Below are 24,819 nucleotides of genomic sequence, written 5' to 3'. Positions count from 1 at the left end.
TGGGGCCAAATTCACCAAGTTCCGTAAAATACCTTTTAAATTACAGAATTGATAAAATTGCTTAGATGAGCTAAACTAATTAATCAAATCCTGTTTTAAAAACTGTCCTTGCATTTAATTAAAATGGGAAGCTTATTACTACCACTACATTACTTAATTTCAAGCGCAAATAGCAAATACATGTGCTAGTTAAACCAAAAATTTACTGGCAACATTACAGCGGCATTTAGGAAGCAATTTGAGCGGTCGCCTGTTGGACGATACAGGGTAGCGTCCCTCCACAGCCAGTGTAACGCACTTCTAGATCAGCTACACTGACTGTAAAAACCACAGCGCAGTGATCTGCTTCACCAGCCGTTCAACAGGGAACTGAGCGTGTCTGGCCAAGTCCGTTCTTTAAATAGTCGATGATGACGTCATTCATAGAAGCGTTGCGCGCTAGGTACACCAATCCGTCGTACAGGGCTTGGGAAGCGCTATCTTCTGTGTGTTAATGCGCGATATTTTGACAAGGTTGTATATTATTTAATTTTTTAATGCTATGATATCAAAAATCTTTGGGTTTATCTATTGGAATCTATTCTTAGAAGTATTTCGGGGCGATTTGCGCAAAAAATTTGAAAATTTATCGTGATATGGCTGAATTATATGCGTTTAAAATTGGACCACTTTTCGTTACATACCATTTTTGTAGAATTTGCAGAGTGCACCCCCATATCGAAAACAAAGACGTAGTCCTACGTCAAAAACACCAGGACCGGTGAAGAAAAATCAAATTTTAGACAATATAATCACATCTCATGCAAAGACCAAGCTTTCTAGTTGCTCTCAAACAGATCCTAAAAGTTCAAACACCCATGGATAACCCCAAGTTTGTGGATGTGTTTCGATGCCACAGGGTTGTAAAATGGTTAATATTACGCCATGAAAATTCAATTCTTCCGTGACCATTTTTTTTGCCTGCAAAATGCCCTGTGTGTATGCATAGCTCATGATTTGCTGGGGTATTAGCATTGATCGGAAAATGCTTTCCAACGCTGCGCATTGCATACATACAGGACATTTTGCAGGTCACCAGAAGCTGTTTATTTTACCATCGCCACATGTTCATTTTACCCACTCGCTATAAACATATGATTTCTAAACATGTCCAAAAATGAGACTTTGGACATGTTTAGAAATCAAGAATCATGTTTGAAAAAAATGTGTTTATGACGAAGTATTTTTACCAGATATGTACAAAACTTGTCTAACAAGAAACATATAAGGTGATCGTAATATTTCATTCACTTATTAGTTAGAAAATAATGATTGCTTAACGTCTTCATTTTACCGCCAGTTCCCCTACCTACCAACACATTCGCACATTATGCGTTTAAAATTGGACCACTTTTCGTTACATACCATTTTGGTAGAATTTGCAACGTGCACCCCTATATCGAAAACAAAGACGTAGTCCTACGTCAAAAAGTTATGCGTGCTTCTAGAGGAACTTCTTGTTGGAATACTAAACTTACGACACTCAAAAAAATAACGTAGTCGAGCTTGGAATCGCGGCCTCAAGAACTGGTTAGAGGTCAGCCTAGCTAAGTTTACAAAAATGCATCAGTCCTCTGAACGAAGTGGAGGTGGAACGAGGTTAGTAGGACAAATAAACCACTCTTGAAATTGAAAGGCTTTCTTGTCAGTTAAATTAGAACTGGTAATGGTAAATATTCGTTTGGCAAAGATTAAGAACTAGAGTGGCCCAAAGTTGTAAGAAAAAAATGCAGAGTGCGAAATTCCAAACCTTGCACCTGAAAATGATAGTTTGGGTGGCCAATATACTTCGCTGAAAATTTTAGCTTATTTGGTACACTGGAAGTGGTTCCGCAAACGGCTCAAAGTTTGTATGGGAAAAATTGACTAAATGTATGGAGAAACGCATCAGTTTCACATTTTGAGCTCTAGGTGACACTGCCATCGATGAATGTCTCTCGTGAGAAAAATTAAGAATCGTCTTGTAACAACAAATCGACTCGTAAAGACTTTTGTCTCTAGTTCTGCACTTCAAGTACAGTGTAATACATTCTCCAATGTGTTTATGTTGCATTACATTCTGTTTTGTAGAGGTTGTAAGAGATATTGAGTTTTCGAGCGGAATAGGGTAAAGAATCTGTTTTAGCCCTTTTAGGACAATTTATTACCACAATTGGTCGGTGTTAAGTCAGACCGGACCAAGTCGCAAATCATCAAAAAATGAGTTAATGATAGCACTGGATAAAGAATTTTTTCATCTACATTCCACTTTTACCAGATTTGAAATATGAAACAATAAACAAGAATTATGATAAAAATTATTTTCCAATTATAATGTAAAGGATGCTGCGATTCAAACTTTAAACGCGTTTTTCTCGAAATCAATGCACTGTCACTTAGTCCGGTCTGACCTAACACCTACCAATTTATGGAATACTTGTACAGAATGCAAAACCTTATATAGATATTGTTTCTTTCATATTAATTTATTGATTACATATTGAGTTTTTTCCCAACATATCTTAAACCTCCAAAAGTTATGACGCTTATGAATTGCTAAACCCCATTTCCTAACAAACCTCCCTTTGCTTTTCTTTCCTTCCAGAACTCACCCCGTGGGGAATCCGCCGACGTACCGGTCCAATCCGGCGTAGCTTCAGCGAACGGACCTCTCCACCACGTGTCACCTCATTCAATGGCACCACCGATTTGCAGACTCAACACCACCAGCCTAGTTTTTTCGACACAATGGCTCTTCGCAGCAAACAACCACGAGCAGACTTTCGTAGGGCTTTCGATGAGGAAACACTTTCCACATCTTCCTTTTCCTCATCCTCTGGTAGCTCAAGTGGAACCATGTTGAACAACCGCATGCGTCCTCGAGTTCCACCACCACCTCCTCCGCCTCCAGCCAGTTCAACGGGATCCGCTTCGCCCGATCAGCGATCCATCGCCAGCAACGATACGAGTTCCGGTATCAAAAAATTCGATAATCATTCAAAAGCTGACGATAGTAACATCTACGAAGAGTTTTGCTTCGATTTAAGTTCCGGTTCGGAGCGCAGTAGCGGACGTAGCTCGACCGCTTCGCGAACTATAGTACAAGTATCGACCCCCGTTCAGACCACCTTCAGCAAGGATGCCGTCCATCGTCTGGAGATTCGTCACGAAGACGAAGATAGTAGCTACGAATCTCTGGGGCAAAAGAAAACATCCATCCTGATTACCGGAGATGATTGCTATTCGACGGTGAACGTAGATGACGATGAGGAAACGCCTCGCTATCAGTCGTCGGTTGTGGTTAACGACGTAGTCGCTCCTGCAGGGATCCATCAAACATCATCCAACACGGTGACCATAAGCGTCAACTCACCAACGTCAACGCTGCAGCATCCTCGGAATAAGAGCAGTTCAACTTCCTCCAGCGTCGATGAGATGATCTCCAAGAACAATATGAAGAATAGCATTCTAAACAGTTCGAATTCCACCTCGATCATCCCGATCGGAGGACCGACTTCCATCACAGTCACCGCCGCTCCGGAGTTGTTTGAACCGACTAGTCCAACGAAGGCTACCGGAAAAACCTTCATCAGTTTGGATTTTGCTCAAAGCACACCAAGCCTTCCCGATCAGCAGCTTCCGATAAACTCAGTCAACAGTACGGACGATGATGCTGAAAAACATCACCAGCAGTTATCTAGCAACGACAAAAGTAGAGACCCGATTTCGATAGTTCCTAACGAAGCTAATTCCAAAGATTGTAGCGATAGTATTGAACAGCTGCTACGAAATCCAGTTGAGGCGGTTCGGCGGAACCTGGTGCCGCATTTTTGCGGTAAGCTACCTCCAAAAGAGCATAACGGGGATACGCCAGCTTCCAGTGAGACGAGTCCGACAGACGGAATGGCAGTAATCCGACGGCAAAAGACCGCCGAGGCCACCAGTGTGCAGGCGAAGAGGAACAGCTTCATCGCAAAGTTACTGGAAGATCCGATGCTGGGGCATTTAGCTGAAGGACTGGACTATGAACTGGTAACAAAGTTAATCGAGAATTCACTGGTACGGTTGAAAGATAGTCGCACTCAGCTGGATATGAGTGGAACCAAAGACGAGAATGATGTGTCGAAGATGATCGAGGAAGCGCTGACGATGATCAAGGAGGAGAGACAAAAGATGGACGCTAAAAAGGTGGAAAAGGATAGCAATCGAAGCAGTATCAGCTCAGGTAACAGCTACGGATCGGCAGCGTACGAGCTGATGGAGTTTGATGGAACGGGTGACTTGAGCGATTGCTACCAAAGTTGCTCGAGTGACCTGACTACTGATGAAGATACCACCTCTTCTCGGAGCAAGTTCTACCAAATGCTGGTCGATGCCACCTTGTCCGAAATTGAGATAACCACGGCGAATGAGGACGAACATCATTACGAATCGATTCGATTGAACAGCGATCCCATCTACGAAGAAATCAGCGACATTCCTCCTCCCTTGCCACTTACCGCCCCACCAATCACGGATGATTTGGATCGAGAAAAGCGCAATGCACGATCCATTTTCGAAGGGGCTTCCAAATACGACATCCTATCCTACCTGGTTGATGCCAAAGAACGTGGAATCGCTCAAGAGGAGGCTTACAGCTTCCAGTTCGGTAACGCCAGTGATATCATTTTAGAAGAGGAAGAAGATGAAAATATCACCGAGCTTCGGCATCATCAGCGGCAGATCTCCGACATCAGCAGCCGCCTGTCACACTTGTCCAACATCAGTGACTCGAGTGAGGACACTTCTCTGCTCTCGTTGAGCCTTGCGCAGCGAAAAGCTTCCGAAATCGAACGCAACGATTCTGGCGTCGGATCGGAAACTAGCAAAACGTCACGTAGCAAATGGCAGAATCCTGGTTCAACATCCCTTCTGGACAAGATCAGTCCTATCCACCTATGTGAAGACTGTGATGGCCCGGTTGAAACTCAGATAACCGAATCCGGAGTTATGTACGCCCCACTGGTCTGTCGAAAATGTGGAAAGAAGCGAGCCGAGCGTAAGGAGATCATAACCGAGATCGTCGAAACGGAAGAAAAGTACGGTCGTGATCTGCAGATCATCTTGGAGGAATTTTACCAACCGATGCTGGTGGCCGGTCTGTTGAGCCAAGATCAGCTCTCCGCAATCTTTTTGAACGTGGAAGAATTGCTGGAGAATAACCAGTTTCTGGCGGAACGGATGCGGGACGCACTGGATATTGCGACCGAGCAGGGCGACGAGGATCTACTGACGGTTAACGTGGGGAAGATCTTCCTGGAAGCGGCTCCGATGCTGCATGCGTTTGAAAGTTACTGCGTGCGGCAAGGTTCGGCCAGTCTACTGCTTGCTAATCTGGAGAAAGAGAAGGAGCTGTTGAGGATTTTTCTGCGAGTTTCGCAGATGGAGAATGCAGTACTGAGGAGGATGAATCTGAACTCATTTCTTATGGTTGATTGGTTATGTTTTCCGATTTATTACTTTTTCTAAAGCATTTTTTGCTCTTAGGTACCCGTCCAACGTGTAACAAAATACCCTCTACTGCTAGCTCGTCTGTTCAAGGTAACCCCCACCCATCTGGAGGGGAAGGATCAGCTAAAACAAGCGCAGGAGAAGATTGAGCTTCACCTGAACCATATGAACCGAGAGGCGAAGGATGTGCCGACCAAGTTGTGGCGTCGAATATCCTCATCCACAACGACGGGTCGGCGACTGTCTTGCGAGTTGGACATGATTAATATCAAACTGCGAAAGATGGCGATCGATGTGCTGGAATGGAACACGGAGGAAGTGCGATTTGCCATTGAGGGGAGACTGCTGTTTACGCAGCCCAACGATGGGAACTGGAAGAAAAGCCGAACCATCAAGTTGACGTCGATCAATGCACTGCTGGTGACCAATGGAAAGGTAGGTTTTGTCTTCACTATGACGAGTCTAAATGAATTCAGGAAAATGAACTGTTTAAAGGGGTGATTGGAAATGTCTCTTGACTGCAGAGCTGATAATGTAAGATGTCTGTAGGTTTAACATTCGTAGATTAATGTTGCAATGGATTAAACTATGTTCTATATTCGTGGTGGAGTAATTGGTGTGAACAAAGTGAACTGATTTGACTGGTAGCTGTTTCTGTTGAGCACATACTTGTCCACTTTCATTCGATTTGGCATTTTCGTTAATGCTGTCTTCGTTATTGAAGATATGTAGGTTTTCCCCATTAACTGCCTTGGATTGTTTGGTGGACCTACGAGTACAATCGTATGTCCGTGTTTTTTCATTTAATTTATCATTGGTGGTACTGGTTGTTGGTTTGGAGTTGGCAGGCGCATCACAACGGTCGGAAACGCTGTGCGTAGATTTTTGTGTACCGGCAATCGTTGGTGCCTGAGCAGCAACTACGGTTGATGTTGATGAGAATTGTGTGTTATGTTTGCTTACAGTTGATGTTGTTCCGTTAGAGGTTTTTGGACATGGTTTTCCGTAGTGTATCCTCTGGTTACAGAACTGACCAATAGAGGTCAGTTCTTCAAATGTGCAGAGCGTGATGTGAGATTGTTAACGCTTTCTATTTCGAAAGTTCAGGTAGGAAGGAATAGGCTTCGTCACTTGCTTCCTTATGACACAAACGCTAATACGCGAAGGTAGATCGTGTAGATGCACATCCATCTTATCTTGATTCTAATATTGTCATGCTCAACAACGTGTTGTAACGTAAGATGGATGTTTCACTTCGCGAACTCTAGGGCGGATAGGCCTGTGTTTAAAACAATAGGCCACTGTATTGAACCAATTATTTCCTAGCTGATTACAGATAGACACACATCAAATTGCATCACGGAAAAAAATCTGTAGAAATTTACCTAGTAAACCGATCCTTTTCAAACTTTTGTACAATAAAATATAAACCATTAGTAAGCTTTTGGCATATTTATTTAATTAAATTTCAATACCATAACCGTACGCTTACACCTTACGCTTCTCTTCATTCATTAGGTTCTGTACATCATCTGGCAGCTACTTCTTCTGTACGGAAACTCACTTTTGCTTCACCTCGTCCTCAGAGTTGACCTCCTTGGGATGCTTCCGTAGTGCCTGGTTCATAATTTACCAGTATCTTTCGATGGATCTTAGTTCCGGTACGTTGCAGGGGTTCATGTCTTTGGGTACGAAAGTGATGCCGTTGGCTTCGTACCACTCCAGAACAATATTTAAATAGTGGCACGAAGCTAGATACGACGAGATGAGCGTAGTGCCCTCGTTTTGCTTCAACAGAGGAAGCAGATGCTTCTGTAGACACTCCTTGAGGTAGATCTTTTCGTTTACAGTCCCGGTTGTCACGAACGGCGCACTCCGTTTGCTACATGAGCAGATCGCTTGCCAAATCATGTATTTATTGGTAAACTTTAAAAGTTTTTGCTTCCTTACTTTCTCCGGAACATCAAACTTGTGCTGGGCGGTGAAAAACAGTTGCCCCGGAAGCTGCCGGAAGTCCGCCTTGACGTAAATCTCATCATCCATGATGAGACAATGAGGTCAGCATCTGTGCAGTTTCCGGGCCCGTGAATTTTCCACCGTATTTTGCCGGTCGTCGCGATTTGGAGCCTTCTGCGCTTCATACGTATGCAGTTCCTACCGGTCCTTGGCTCTTTGAACGAAAGACTTAGACTGAACCAACTTTTTGGCCACATTCCTGACCGATGCATTGGGATTCCGCTTAAACGCTTTCACTACACGCTTGTGATTCTGATCACATCGATGTTCAGAGTTTGGTAGTAACGTTTAATCACACTGCTCACCGTCAACTGCACGATTCCGAGTTGTTTTCCGATGTCCCGATGAGGGGTTACATACCTTTTCATTTTTCAAAGAATCGAAAATTTCTTTAATAGTTTATTTGAAAGTACTGCTTCTTGAAAATATTTTCCCAAAAATACGACAAGCAGATTTCTTTCGTTTGGACACGGCCTAAAGGTACATTTCTTAATACTTAAACAGAACGTCATTATGGAGTAAAGTTTGTGGTTCGGCATTATACCAATATACACGAGATCTAAGCTCACGCCAACTGACAGGCAGTTGTAATCAACCCAACGATAATGCCCACATAACGCCGATCAGTATGCAAACTGAATGCATAGAGCACCATTTAGTCTAAAACCATATCGTTTGCTGTAAAAACACTGAGAACAGACATACAAGTAAAATTTTCAACTTGTGTAAGAAATTAAACTGTCGCTTTGAAATGGCAACAGAAAGTAGCAACTTGCCACTGGTCGGCGCTTCGATCGGCCAGCAATCGCTATACGGGACTTGTATGCAAACTGGGTACAATGGTAACTCACGCATGCGAACCTGTATGCGATGATGATTTTCAACGTATTTTCATTTAAATATTTACACAGGTTTTTCGGGAAAGTTTGTTCTAGCTATAGTTCTATGTCTGTTCTCTGTGGTAAAAGGGAGTCTTCTCCAGTTCTTTCGGTCCAGCTTCGATCCTTTCAGGGCATGAAGACTCCTCACGTTCCCTTCAACTGTTTCGATCCATTTAACTCGACGCTCACCTCTCCTCCTCGTTGGATTAGTTTCGAGAACCATTTTTTACCAGGGTTTTGTCCGCCATTCTCCCGGTACTTCAAATAATGTTTTGTAGTGATTATTGTGGATGGATCGACCCGTTTTCTCCTACCTAAAGCTGGAGTAGAAAAAACAATGCATAATTACAATTATTTGCGCATATTAGAAACGTGCCAGTTCTGTGAAAAGACGGCACATTTCGGGCCATCCTGCTCAGAAACCGCTGAAAAAAGCTCATCTGCGGAAATAAATTACAATCCACAGCATCCAATGCCACATTGCCAAAATTGTGGTAGCAGCCCAAATAATATTGACAACTACAAAAGCTGCGCTAGTACCTCACAACCAACAGCCAGTACTGTCAGTGAGAAAGTTCACAATCGTAACCCGTAATAGTAAGAAGCAAGAAAGAACTTATGATCGCTTACATGAAGATAGCAAACACCACGACGACACGGAAGTGTACAAAATACAACATAGAAAAGCACGATCCCCAAGATGCAGTGCCTCCTGTTAGTAGTTATACAGCTGATTAAACATCTGAGCATTTGTAGGGGAATGTGTTCGGTTGTCGGCACACTTTTGTTTTTGCTTCACAACATTACTCCAATTGAACAATATATGAGAATAAGCATACCAATGGAAAGCTAGAACCTTAGCTAATAACTTATAAAAGAATTTAATTTATTCTGTCAACTTGAAAAAAATTATTAACAATTTAGTAAAATGATAATTTTTTACCATTTTGAAAAATGTGGTCGGTTGTCGGAACCATAAGAAAATTTACTGAAAATGGAAAAAATATGAATGATAATCATCAGGATTCAAAGGGAAAAGAAAATTTATTCATTTCAACAACCATGAAAGGCATTATGAACATCATTCGTCATCAGAACCACAATATGTGTATGTGAAAAACTAATACGAATATTACGCACTGCTAATGCACTGACTGATCGCATTCACTGCAATTGAGTTAGTTTCAGGCAGTCCATTTTTTACCAGATAGAAGTCAGCCAAAGGGGGAGGGGGGCTACAGGGTAACCCCCACCCCACCAAATTGTCTGGTCGTGACAATCTAGTATATACAGTACTACCTAGCGGTGAAAACACGACCAGGTGGGCTTTCTTCATGTAAAAGCAAAACGCTAAACCGGAAGTCGCCTTCCTGGTTTTCAGAATGGTGCCAAAGATCGATCTCTGGTATCTATTCGTAAATCCCGTTCCAAAATACCTTTATTGATTAGGTTATTGAGCACATTTGCCACAAAAATTGAGTGCCGACACCGACCATGTTTGGGTGCCGACAACCGATTTTAGTAACCTTTCTGAAAACTGATCGAACAAAATTTTGTGGCGAACATTTCGGTGCCATTCAATGTTGAATCACAAAATAGAATATATTCCCAGCGTAAATATTCAATGCGCATACTTTTTCGATCGATTTACTTCTTTCTATAACACTAGGTAAATCATCAAAGAAAACTTTTAAGTAGAGTTTCACTTGTTCAAAAACTATATTGGTTGTTGAACAGAACATTCGAGGCTGTTTGCTTCAGCAATCGGTACAAAAATATCGTGCTAATATAACACACAAATAATATTTATCAGAATGTCCATGTCTGGTTTCTGCCAAAAGTTACATAGGGGTGCCGACAACCGACCAGTGCCGGCAACCGAACACTTTCCCCTACCACCATGCTCTTTCGCAGCTCGCCAAAATTGCATCCATTGTTCTTTGGAATGTTTCCGGTGCGGTTACTAACCCAAATGACATCCTTTTAAATCGATAGATTCCTCTGCTGATGATGTAGGTCATTATATCTCGTGACTACTCATCTAGCTCCAGTTGTAGAAACGAATCTGCCACATCCAGTTTGCTCCTAATCATATCATTCCCAACTCTTGCCAGGAAATTATCGATTGTAGGCATTGGATGCCTCTCTCTTAGAACTGCATCATTTACTCTACGAAAGTCCAAACAGATTTTTGGTTCACCACTAGCGTTACCGACAACGACAAGAGGTGAAACCCAGGTTGCAGGTCCAATTTTCTCTTCAATGTTATCTCTATCTTTCAACTCGCTCAGTTTCCGAAAAACCGACTCTTCTAGAGCTACAGGAACTCGTCGTGCTGGTTGGAATACCGACTTAGCTTGAGGATCCAGATGAATGTGTACTGGGATTCCACTGATTTTTGAGAACGGCTTTTAGCCTAAAACGTTGCGCTGGGGCACAAATGTACCCCACGCCTTCTTTGGAGCCATGTAAAGACGAGAATTCGACATTTTCCGACCTGGGATCCTAACCATAATTCAATTTAGAGTTCCTAGTAAGAGTAGAAAAAGGTGGTATAGCCAGTTTGCTTATAGCCTTCGTAGAAGCAGGTGTCAAAGTTGGCGTGGGGTACATTTGTACCCCAATGTACGGTTGCAGTTAGTGTTTCGTCATGTTTCGTACTGTCAGTGGAAATGTGATTCGTGACAATATCAGTTTAAATACTGATTGTTTTACTACATAAGTAACAATTACTATTATATAACATCATTTCTTCAATTAATTTAAATTAATTTAATTTTGAAGCGGAACAAAAAATCATTCTCATTTTTGCTGATTTTTATTGTTGTATTGCTTGTTTTTTATAGTTTTTCAAAGCAATGACTCACAAGTATAATTTGGGCACATTTACTGCTGTAGCAGTAACGTTGCGTGTTACCAATGTATTACTGGCCAGAAATATTTTTTTCATTTCAATTTCCATCCCATTTCGTGCTATTTTCCAAAACGCTGTTTTTAAACTTTCATCTTCCAAATAATTGCGCATTTTTAAAAATATCGAAATTCCACTTTATAGCGTTTTAAGACCATTGTTTATGAAAAAAGTAAAAAACGCGAATTATTCAATTTTTTTTTGTTCAAGCCAATTTATGTACCATTGATTCAATAAATTACGTACTTTCACTTACACAGCTGTTTTCGCAATTAAAAACGCTTTTAATCCACCTAACAGTGTGATGAGACATTTCTTATAACTCTTATCACTCTCTTCGGATATTATATCGTTTGAGAACATTTAGAACTTGATGCTTCGCGATGTTTTTGATAACACATACTACATGGGATAGTGGCAGGACTCAGAGAATCACTCAAATCAGCATAGGACAACATCAGTGCTAGAAATCTCAAACCAAATCAATGGGAAGGCGAAAAAATGGCCCATAAAATAGACATACAAACGAATTATTGCTAATGCTCTGTTAATAAAATATCTAAATTCCTCAATCAATGCATTGTGGTGGGAAAACTGATTTTTCTAAAGGGGTTATGTATATTGTACTGAGCCAAAAAAAATCGATTTTTTTTAATCGATTTGAAGTTTATACTTTACTCAAATTTCCAACGCGACTGAGAATTAAGAAATCAACGCTTTTTCTTGAAAAAACCCACCATTCCACTATGGGTCACAAGGGCGGTTTTTCGGTACAAAAATCAATAACTTCCAAACCGTTCATTTTAGAGAAATTATGTCTGAGAGAATATTTTTGGAAATTAAATTTTCTTACTTTTAAAGCAAAATGTAGCTATGGTGGTCCTCTCAAACATTATTTTCGAAAAATTATGTTTAGAACTAAATGGTGTAGCAAGGTACTTACTTCAGCAAAGTTGTAGAAAAATGTTTTTCAAGTAACATTTTCAAATGCATCAAAGTTATAGCATTATAGCATTATCGGTTTTCATGTTATAATTATTTTTCTTCTTTATCTTAGGGTGTCATTTTAGTGTTTCTGAAAAAGTCAGTTTTTTAACTATAACTTTTTAAATAGTTAGTCTATCTTCATACTCTCTATGAAGCAATTTTAGTACATTTCATTGCGCATATTTCTGCTGAAGAATGTGAATCGATATCATTTTTCGTTATCGAATTACGATCATTTTTTTTAAATAAAAATGATAGTTTTCAATGACCTCTAACTCAGAAGGTTGCAAAAACTAGCAGCTAAATTTGTACTCTTTCGAAGGTGCATCAAAAATACTGTAAAATATCTCAAAATCAACTTTTGCTTTTTTGTCATTCAGCGAAAAATGTTGACATCAACATTATGATTAAATGACATCAGCATACGGCTGTTTTTAAGGGTCTGGTCATTGCCATTTAGAACCTGCTTTACTAGATCAAAAAGTCGAGTTGTTAAATGATTTTTTGAGCTTGTCAAATATATGTACACAAATATTGAAAACGTTAGGCTCAGACAGATATTTATTTTAATATTCTACGTAACTACTTTATTATCATCGTCATCCTCATAATTATTATAATCACAATCATCAACATCATCAGCATCGTTGTCGTTATAGTTATCTGAATCGTGTCTCTTTTCTCAAAGTGCTAACTCATTTAATATTGAACTTATTTCAGTGCGTTTACTGTATCGGGATCTTCTAACTGCAAGAACCGGATTAGACGAGCCCATTGCTCTAAAGAAAACATCTTCCATGTTCGCGACTCTTGAACAATTTCTACCGTGACTCAGTCGATCGTTCCGAGCCTCAGCTCCTTGTTCGCTCATGAAACTTGTTGGTAATGGAAGTGTTGACATAATATAAAATGTAGCGCATTTTGCCTTAAAAAGCAAATGAATTAAGGATTACCCTTCATTCTGTTCTAAGTAAGCGACGAATTTCTGTGAATGCTGGTTTGGGAGGAAGTGCAGTTTGAATCTTTTGTAGGAACTGTTAACGGCTTCTCAAAATATTTCGAATTTTTATCGAGCACTTTCGTCTCAATTCGATTACTGTCTTTCCAAAATTGATCAAACCTTTTACATGTTTTAATTGTTACAGCTTTTGCATTCTGAGTGAACTTATTTTTTTCATTTTGTCCCACATCAAATTATCTCATTATTTCCTCAAACACAACTTTTATTTTATTTTTATTTTCACCTTTGGCCACTTTCCAGAGATCGAACAACTTTATTTTATCCATTTTAACAGCACTAATAATACAAAGCACTACACGCGTTGATCAAAGCAGTCGTCGGCTACTGCGATTCGATTCATGAATGAGATTGATACCAATTAAACTGTCACGACTCGTGGTGTTGTTGTTTATATTTGACATCGAAGGGCAAAAATGCTGACTTTGATTTTGAAATATTTTATAGTATTTTTGATGCACTTTCAAAAGAGTACAAATTTAGCTGCTAGTTTTTGCAACCTTCTGAGTTAGAGGACATTGAAAACTATCATTTTTATTTAAAAAAAAAATGATCGTAACTCGATAACGAAAAATGATATCGATTCACATTCTTCAGCAGAAATATGCGCAATGAAAAGTACTAAAATTGCTTCATAGAGAGTATGAAGATAGACTAACTATTTAAAAAGTTATAGTTAAAAAACTGACTTTTTCAGAAACACCCTAAGTTAAAGAATAAAAATAATTATAACATAAAAACCGATAGTGCTATAACTTTAATTCATTTGAAAATGTTAACTGAAAAACATTTTTCTACAACTTTGCTGAAGTAAGTACCTTGCTATACCATTTTGTTCGAAAAATAATTTTTCGAAAAGAATGTTTGAGAGGACCACCCTAGCTACATTTTACTTTAAAAGAAAGCGAATTTAATCCCCAAAAATATTCTCTCAGCATAATTTCTCTAAAATGAACGGTTTGGGAGTTATTGATTTTTGTACCGAAAAATCGCCCTTGTGACTCATAGTGCATTCAAAGAAAATCAACAGTGCATATTTCCAGACTTGGTTTTATTTCCAATTTAGAACTATTGTGTTTTTTACATCCTAGATTGCATGATTCAGTGATCGAAACCCAAAACTTCATGAAGTATTTGAAATTATTAAATTAAAATTTGTGTTTGCTATTGAAATTGACAACATGATTGTATATATAGTATATAGTCCCTTTGGCGATTGTTTACTTTTTCGGTCCCACCTATCAGCATTGAAGTATCGCCCTTACGTTTTTTTACAATACCAATTTTACAATTGGTGGGGGTTTGGTGAAAATCGATCTTAATGTCTAAACGGCATAATTCAGAAACCGTAATTTTTGAAGTTTTAAAATTATGCAGAATTAATTTTTCAGAAAATAGTAACAGAGCAAATAAGTACCAAAGTCCAAAAAAAATCAATTTTTGTCAAACGTTATTTTTTCGAGTTTACATCAAATCTCAATGTTTCATGCATTATAATGTCATTTGGCATCAAAAATACAAATTTGATTTTGAAAATTTTTCATTTCAGTTTATATGGGAATTTGTTGTGTGATTGCACTCTTCAACTCGTAACTCCGGAACCGGAAGTCCAATCAATAAAAAATTCAATAGCAGCCGATGGGAAGATTGTACCTTTCATTTGAGATTAACTTTGTGCAAATCGATCCAGCCATCTCTGATTAACAGAGGTCACATTTTTTCCACATACACACATACACACACATACATACAGACATACATACACACACAGACATTTTCCGATCTCGACGAACTGAGCCGATTAGCATATGACACTCGGTCCTCCCGGTCGGGATTAGATCGACGAATTTTAGAGTGAATGAGAAAGGCAAAAACATTTTATGCAATTGTTGAAATTTATGCATTTTTCGTTGAGCAGTTCTATGTTTCATAGAATTAAATCAATTTTAACTTCGCTTCCTATTAAATAAAGACCCTTATTACAGTACATCTCTACAAAAACGAGATCAATTTGAAAATAAATCTGAGGATTATGATTGATTACAGAACTCTGGAATTTTCTATTGGAATATTTTCAGACAGGAATTTGATATTGATGCTATTAGACAACTGTGAAATCAAGACCAAGAGATCAGTTACATATCAGGACCCCATTCCGACAATTTATCAAAAGTCCTCATGATGTTTACAACAACAGGTTATCAATCTACGGATCAGATAATTGTTATTGTATTATTGAATTAAATCAGTTTGCATCAATAAATTTTCAACTTCAATTCAATTTTTTTTGGGTGTGGTGGGGGGGGGGGGGTTGTATGGTGTTAAATTCCAAAACCTTCTCTTGGCTATGCCGTTGCTTGGAGTTATTTATTTCGCTTTCATTTTCCGATATGTTTCAGATCTATCCGATGGTTATAAGTTAGAAAAATTGCAGTCAGAAGGTTCGCACAAATGAACATTTTTCCACTGATAAGTTATCAAGTTCCTTCCAGACAACTTGCAAGTGTTCGGTGATTATTTCTAGCGGTTGTAGATAGAAAAATTAAATACAAAATTCGTTTTATCGAAATAATGTTTGGCTTATTTCAATGGATTATTACTATACTGAACAATAAATAGGCGACAAAGAGTAATCAACAAACAACAAGCCATAACTTTTAAAGTATTCAAAATAGATATTTGACGTCTTCAGTAACGTTATTCGCAAAAGTAAGAGCTACAAGATTGCTGAAGGCATCATTTCGATATAATCACTTCCAAAAAAATTTGTGAAAATATCTCACTCATAGGGGGATTAATCAGCAAAAGCACAATACCAAAAGAAAGGGCATATTGCCTCCATTAAATTCTCCGAAGATACTATTGACCTAAAATAAGCCGTTTTGGCGTTAATAATAGATTGCATGTTTTTGGTCATATTTCTGGCTATGGGAAATGATAAAGATCTTTCGTCCGCATTTAATGTTAAATATCTCTTTTGATAATAGTCCGATTTCAACAATCTATAGCTTGTTCGAAAGGTATTCGTTGAAGCTGTCTAAAAACATATAAATTGTTAATCTACATTGTCAATTTCGGCAGATAATTTAAAAAAACTGCAAAAAACGCCATTTTTGCGCATTCAAACATTCATATCTTGGAAACTAAACATCAGAATCAAAAACAAATTAATAGCGTTCATACTGTTTTTTAGTTCTTTCATTTAAAATTGGTTGGGATAAGATCGGTTCAGCCATTGCTGAGAAACACGAATGAGAATTTGTCCGTTACATACACACACACACAGACACACACACAGACATTGTCCCAAATCGTCGAGCTGAGTCGATTGGTATATAAGACTCGGCCCTCCGGGCCTCGGAAAAAATCTTGAAAGTTTGAGCGAATTCTATACATTTCTTTTATAAGAAATGTAAAAATGAAGAAAATGATGCATTATACATTTCCTTTGTTTGCAATTTTACCTGCGAAAATTGCGATCAAACGCGCGGGGTACATTTTTACCCCAGTGCAACGTTCTAGGGTGGAAAACTGCGTTCTAGGGTTAACTGAGCATCAACTTGGTCAATACCCACTTTTAGTACAACCAACTGCTTTGCGGTTTTGTCTCCCAACAAACATCGTTGTCCGTCTTGAAGCACAAAAAACAACGCAACTGCCGACCTTTGGTCCGCCGAAATGTTAGCCTCAAATGTTCCCAGCACCTTCATTGGGATATCACTGGCATATCCTGTGAGGATGCGATCACTACCTCTCGATGAACGAATCAACTGCACACCTCCAGTCTTCAGTATTTTCCATACAGAATCCGAGATTAAATTAGCTTCAGCACCAGAATCAACCAGCAAGTCAATGTCTACACCACCTACTGCACAACGTATTATGTTTGCCTCACATCCGGAATAGAATGCATAGTAGGTTTTTCGATCGTCATAATCTCCTTTAGGTGCTTCCTGTACCGCACGAACATTCCTATGTGGCAGCGATCGCTCGCGTTCTTCCGCTAACTTCCTCTTCCTTAAATGACACTGCCGCTCAAAATGACCGATCTTCTTGCATACCGGACAAGTCTTACCCCGCGCTGGACAACAAGCATCTGTAGCAAAATGACCAGCTACACCAGCTAGACAACACGGTTTTCGCAAACCTCCTCCACACGAGTCGTCCCAAAATCTTTGAACTGTAGCTCTTCACCTTCCAGTGATTTTCCGATTTCCTCGATCTCCTCTACAGATCGATCTTTTTGTAAGATTTGCCAACGTAACTCGTCCGAGCGACAACCTTCTGCGATTTTTCCAAGCCACATTCGTTAATCTGCTGTCTAATTCGAACCACAAATTCAGCGAACCGTTCCCCTGATTTCTGCTTCATGTTTCGTAATTTGTGTCGCTCCAGGACATCCTGTCGGCCGGGGCGGAAAAACTTATACAGTGCTTGGATAGCCATTTTCTGATCTACAATTTTCTCTGATACGAAATAGCATTCCTGGATTCGCCGGTGCTTTCCGGTATTACAGATGGTGTTTTTGTGGGTGGACCGACCCATTTCCTCCTACAAAACCTTTAAAAAAATCAACTTTTGCAAAAAAATCCCCAAGCAGTTCTGTATCACTCATCGCCCCCTAAAAGTAAATCGTCTGATTTTTAAAGAAAGTTTACTAAGGAAAAAAAGTCTCGAAGAGCGCGAAACGATCTGACGCTTGTGGAGTTGCATTTGAACAGTACCGCGAGCATGAAGCGAACATGCTTAAATTTCTGAGAATGACTGAAGAATGAGTGGACTGAAGCGTTAACAACAAAAAGAGTACAACATTAACTTAAACCTGTAAACAGAACCGAACGGCGACCAAAGCTGAAAACAGAAAACCAAAAACAAAGCAAAAAAAACCTATTTTAATCCACCTAGCGGTGAAATTGTGCCTTTCTCAATCGATAATTATTTCGATGTTTATATTCGTTATAAGCTTCCAAATGTATATATTACATTTTTATTATACACGACATGACAACTATATACAAGAAAAGAAATCATTATTCAAATTATAAATCTTTGTAAAATAAAAAACAGCCACAATTAATATTAAATTGAAGAAAGGTGCGAACAATTTTTTTTTCGGACCTTTTAGAATCTAAGATGACAAATAATATGTTTACGTTAATTTTAAGCCTAATATCACTAACATCGGATGGAAAATGTTGATGCTATGGCACATTGAGCGAAATGGAAATTTTATGATTTTAGCGGATCCTGCCCTGGTGCGGCGGTTTAGAGGGTGTAGCACTGGTCTAATAAGCCAGTCGTCAAATTTTCGAGTCCCTATCGGGAAGGAGTCTCAGTGGGATCGTAGCACTAGCCACGTAATTTTCTGTGAACTGAGAATCTGCTGTGAAGTCTGTTGAAGCAGAAGGCTAAAATTCCTTTAATTCGTAAAATATGTACTCACCACAGACAAAATAAAACTTTTCCAACGATATTTCCACATTTTAAAAAGAGCACAATAAAATATCCAAAACCATTCAAATGCAAGCTCGAGAAGACAGTACTAAACACAAACAATAACTATCAAGTATAGAAGATTATTTCAGCTGAAAGTATGATTGTGCGAAAAATAATAAGTTACAATTTTCTCTCAGTGCTTCATACCATCTACATTTTTCATCCGACTTTTGTGACCATTGGATTAAAATTTATGCAAAAAGATTATTTATCTCATTAGATTCTAAAAGAATTTTCTTCTGTCCTTGATTTATTATAAAAAAAAATTACTAGAAATATGCATTTTTAAAAAAAAAAAAGGTCGAAACGATTTTTCTTTTGTTCACTATGAACATCTGTGATTGGCGGGTAACAGTTTGTCTGAAATTTCATTTCAAAGACAATTTTGACAGTTAGCTTTTAAGCCGTAATCATATGTTTGTCGAGATTTGATCTACGCATATTATACATTTTCGGAAAGGGCACATCAATACCTTTCGAACTGTTTCGATCGGATTCTATTTGAACAAGATATTGACAAATAACTAAAATAGTGCCCAAAAACACCTTTTTCAAAGAAATCTTGAAAATGCTTCTTTGAAAAAAATGGACTTGGTTTTCGTATTCAGCGAACTAAACTGAGGAAACACCTTTCTTCTTAGCTTACCGCGATTATCAACCAAAAATTAGTAATTTTACCAAACACTACTATTTTTGACTTTGGTTGCTCTTAACCCTAAATTGTTGATATTTTATCCTAACTTGTTGTACATTTTTAGAATGGGTACATGAATACCTTTCGAATAGTGAGTCGATTGTGTTAACCGGAAGATTTGTTCCAGAGATATTGACCAAAAACTGCAAAAAGTGCTCAAAAACACCTTTTTTAAAAAATCACAAAAACGGTTCTTTGAAAAAGAAAATGGATATGATTTTCGTGCTCAGTGACCCAAAATTGACTTAGAAAACACCTTTTTTCTTAACTTCATGCAATTAACCCAAAATTTGTAAACTAGTGATATTGGAAAAATTTTCACTATTATACATTCATTGAAGAATTTATTAAAATCGACATTTTCTGTGTGATCGTACTCATCACCCTGTAATTCCGGAACCGGAAGTCGGATCCATTAGAGATTCGATAGCAGCCTATGGGAACGTTGTACCTTTCAATTGAGTCTAAGTTTGTCAAAATCAGTTTAGCCATCTCTGAGAAAAAAATGAGTGACATTTTTGGTCACATACACAGACAGACGCACATACACATACATACACACGTACAGACATTTGCCGAACTCGATGAACTGAATCGAATGGTATATGTCACTCGGCCCTCCGGGCCTCCGTTAAAAAGTCGGTTTTCAGAGCAATTGCAATACCTTTCTATTGAGAAAGGCAAAAAACGGTTGTCCAAAATATGTTTTCAGCAGTGTCTCAAAAGAAAAACGATGGTCCAAAATATGACTTGTTAACATACCAAAATAATTGTGGTCCAAAATTAGAAAAATGAACCATAAAGATTTGTTACATTTCCCGAGTGTATATGATTATTTGACGATTTAGAACACTAAATTTCAAAAATAAAAGATGGAGCCGTACATCTTAACGTTAAATGATCCAGATTACGTAGCCAAATCGTATATTTTCAGATTTTTTATGACTTTCTAAAGCGTTCGAAAATACCACTATTACCCTACGCTCTGGCGAAGCCTACAGTGTTTAGCGAAACACAATCGTACGGTTTCGCCGTGTTTCTGTACTTGTTGATATTGGATGTTAGTGTTTTTGTTCAGTCTGTGGAATTATCCTATTGGTCAAGGAAACATTCGGGACTTAATTTTACCTGCACTCATATTTTTATCAATGCCAATCACCATACTTACCCTCTGTCGATTGCAGTTACGGGAGATAATCGACCAAATAATTCAATGGTACCATAGCCAGTTCCGATTTTTTATAAAGTTCACATTTGCACTCTTATACCGGTTCACTTTTTGAACTTTTTAACGGATTAAAAAGTCACTGTTCCAATAAGCCGCAATATTGCCCCGATCTTCCAACGAGAATTCATCTCGGCATTTTATGTGTAAAAATCTAGAACAGAGAGTATTTGTTGACCTGATAAACTTTCTCTATAAGAAGTGGCAGCACTGCCGAACCGCTCGGACGTGTCTTCCTGTTCGTGCAATATTTTCCAAAGTTTTCCAATAGTATATAATGTGTTTGACGGAAAATCGAAGCCAATCATTCACATAGGCATTTTTATTATAGAATTACGTGTTAATCGGTGTGAATAGCGTGAAAATAGAGAGATTTTATGTAGTGATTTTATTGTCACATTCTGATAACTTTGAATGCATGCGCGTTAATCTAGCCGCCAAAAGTACACTCGCTCGTTCAGCGTAGCGCCATCTATAAATGACTAGTTCATGCAACGATTTCACTGATGATGGAGGGGAATACTTGCACCCTAATTAATTGAGAGCAGGTGAAATTGTTTAATATTATTTTTTCAATGTTAGATATTTTATCCAAATAATTTTCTTATAATAAATACGGGCTAAACGAGGTAAGTTCTATCAATTTTGCACTGAAATGTTGTCGTATAAGCTCCTCAAAAATAACCTGCCCTACTAACAAAAACTCCTATTCCTGAAACTTCTATGAAAGTAGTATGGGTTCCCTGCACTTTCGCAAGTAGATGTTGAACTAACATTCCTTCCCTTCCTCGACGATTGTAAGGACGTGGCCAGGTGTACACTGTGATGCTTGTTCCACTATGAAGAAAAAGCGTTAATCCCAAATGTTTTTTCTTGCGATACGATATGGTGGATATCTTGGTAAATATTAGCTGATCATTGTACAACCACCCACGATTTGTGCAATCGTATATGCTATGCTATGCTATGCTATGCTACCTGATAAACTTTCTCTATAATACAAATAATCTACTTACAATCGCAAATTCACTTCGTTTTGATTAACGTATACTTCATTTATTAATTTTTCTCTGGGTTGCAAACTTACGAGATTTGGGAGAAAATGCTGCCAAAAGACACGCAAAAACAAACAACTTCCAAATTTTCCCATTGACAGATACACTGTTACACATAATAATACCATTGACTACTTGGACCACACCATTTACCTAAGAGTTAATTCGAGAATGTTTGCTCGGTTTAATTACCTCGTTGACTACAATCACCAAGAGATACTTTACTAAAGCATCGTTTAACAATTTATTTTTTCTACCATACTATTTCAGCCAAGTCCCAGCTACAAACCGGACCGAGCCCAAACGGAGCTACTAAATTTTCCGCGTCACACGGGAATACGGGAAGCGTCTCTGCTGCTAGTGCGGGAAAAGAACAGCCGCTACACACTTCTACGGGAGCCGCTCTATCTGGACCGGTGCATTGTGTGCACGGAGAACGACTGGGAGGACTACTTCGAGGTGCAGGAGATTCTCTCGAAGGAGTCGTTTATTTTTAAGGTACGTCGCTTATCACCGTCCTCTATTGTTCCGACGTTTTGGCATTAGAAGACAGTGGTTAGTTTTACGAGTCCTGAGGCAGTGTATACACCTCAGAGGTATGCTAAATAGAATGATAAAAGCTAGTACACCTACAGGGAGAAGATGAGTTAGTTGCGATTTGTGTAGTTCGGGTGTAAGTGCATAGTTATTTTTGGAACCACATCCACCACGGTATTACCTCAGAAATTCGCCTGCTCGCAGACGAAACACAGAACAATTCCCATCGCGCATTCTAAACTCATTGTTCTTTTTTTCTCCTCTGTTTCGCATGTGTTTTTACTACCCGTGGCTCTTATCTTCAATGCTGCATCCATGAAACGACTTTGGCGACTCCACCACAATCCCCGTGGCGGCTAGGCGGAGGATGGCGGCAAGACGAAGCAATGGTACAGCCAGCTACAGTATCACTCCCAGGGCATGGGGACCTGGCGGAAGCGTCGGAATGCACTGGCAAACATCATGATTAATGGAATGATGACACGAACGTAGTGACCGCGGAACCGAGCCAGGGCCTACCGGCTAAATGGACGGTACGGTATAAATATCTGCTGAAAACTACACCACCTTGCTGCGAGCAAGCCTGTGTAGCTTTGAAGTCAAGCTGACAAAGACTATGAGAGCAGCATAAATGTAGGCGCATTTTTGTGCTTTATTCGGTTGCGGATGCGGTGGGTTCAAATGAATCAAGTGTTTAAAAAATTTAAAATTCAACTAGATGAAACATTCGCAAGAAGGTCGAAATATTCCTAAATTATTCGTTCAATTCGATTTGCAAAATTTGTTTTAATTGAACCCACCGCCAAGCGAAATACTAAAAAAGTAGCAACAGTAGATGATGGAACAGGGCAAAGCCAATAAATTTGTGCCTTGTTTTCTCTCGCTCTCGTTTTTCATTATATCATTATATTTTGCTTATCTACGATCATATTTCAATTCCTAGTTAGCCTATTTTTCACGTGTTTTTTTTCTTTCTCTCTACCTCTTTCTTTCCAATCACAGACATTTTATTACCTGTATTTATTATAATCTATACATTAGCTGCAGTCGACGAAGGATACCTGCACAAGTTGGAATTCGGTTATCCGAAATTTTTTGTTTTTTCCTTTTAATCAATCTCAACTGTAAAATAAAATGCAACTCGTGAAACGGGATGCAAACACAACAAGTGTGTAGCATAAACGTAGGCGATTAAGTTCGGACATCGAATCGCATAAATGCACGAACATAACGATTAACGAATAGAAGCAACGATTGCAAGATTTTAGCTATTTCTAGATCTTAGACGATAATTAGGAAGCTTCGAACGTAGTAATATTTATTGAACATTTGAACCCTTTCTCTTAAACCCCGCTCCGATGTATCCCAAAATTAAGGGTTCGCGCGTGATTACGGCAAGGCGGCCAGCGACCGATTGTAGTGTGTAGTATTTAAACAAAATCTTTATTTACCGTTTTAATTTCATTGTTTTCTGTCACTCGTAGAAATATTTTACTTAGCATTTTGTGGTCGTATTATTCTGAACAAGAGTGTAGGGCTGAGCCGTTAGTGGAACGATGCGCTGAAATATTGAAGTATGAGGAGTGGTGAATATTCGAGATGTAGATTGGCTCGAGCCGGATATCCAATTAGACGAAAATACACGAGAATTAATAAACATTATTTTTTTGAAAATCTTTTTTTGATGAAACATACCGAATTTCAGCTACCCATAGTATTATATGAGCTGCTCAGAAGCAGGGATGCCAGCCATGTTTTTTTTTCTGAAATCTGTGAGCAGAATATGTAAAAATCTGTGGAAAGCTGTGCTCAAGAAAAATGTAAATTTAGTTTTAAAACGAGAAGGCGCGCCCTTTTGTTTTTTTTTTTCTACACGAGGTAAAAATTGACAAATCTGTGCGTTATAATAGAAAACTGTCGGAATCTGTGCAGTTTAAAAAATCTGTGCAGACCACTGGCAATTAGCGAAATACAGATTAATCTGTGCATCTGCACCTGGCATACCTGGTCGGAAGAGAACGCTGATCTCGGAGAAACTAATTATCTCGTTTTTGAGAACAATTAATTCGTACATAATCAGGTGAGGCGTACAAAAACAATGAAACACTAGATAAGTTTTTCTAAGTATTATGTCTGTAACTCTGCGGATTTAACCCTAGAATGTTACACTTACTTTTTGTACCTTAGAACGTTGCAATGGGGTACAAACGCACCTCACGCGTTTGATCGCAATTTTCGCAGGTAAAATACAAACATTAGAAGTGTATAATACATCATTTTCTTCGTTTTTTTTAAATTTCGAAAACAGCTGTGTAGGTGAAAGTAAAGAATTGATTGAATCAATGACACATAAAGTGGTTGGAATAAAAAGTGCAAGAATCGCAGTTTTGAAGCTTTTTTACATTTCTTACAAAAGAAATGTATAGGATTCGCTCAAATTTTGAAAACTTTTTCCGAGGCCCGGAGGGCCGAGTCTCATATACCAATCGAC

General features: G+C 38.7%; 1 protein-coding gene across 2 annotated transcripts in view; it reads left to right on the top strand.

Moving 5' to 3' along the window:
* Positions 1-23,990, top strand: part of LOC131690757 (uncharacterized) — a 752,331-nt gene extending 728,341 nt beyond the window's left edge. For both annotated transcript variants that reach the window (XM_058976735.1, XM_058976736.1), the window contains 5 exons: positions 2,624-5,487; positions 5,545-5,943; positions 22,062-22,289; positions 22,689-22,861; positions 23,331-23,990. In XM_058976735.1, the coding sequence (XP_058832718.1) occupies positions 2,624-5,487; positions 5,545-5,943; positions 22,062-22,289; positions 22,689-22,820 (3,623 nt within the window). In that variant the 3' untranslated portion in view covers positions 22,821-22,861; positions 23,331-23,990. The remainder of the gene's footprint in view (positions 1-2,623; positions 5,488-5,544; positions 5,944-22,061; positions 22,290-22,688; positions 22,862-23,330) is intronic.
* Positions 23,991-24,819: the final 829 nt, after the last annotated feature.

This window comes from Topomyia yanbarensis, chromosome 3, assembly GCF_030247195.1.
Source record: "Topomyia yanbarensis strain Yona2022 chromosome 3, ASM3024719v1, whole genome shotgun sequence".
NCBI lineage: Eukaryota > Metazoa > Arthropoda > Insecta > Diptera > Culicidae > Topomyia > Topomyia yanbarensis.
Note: the sequence above shows the minus strand (reverse complement) of the source record. Positions and strands in the feature narration are given on the sequence as shown.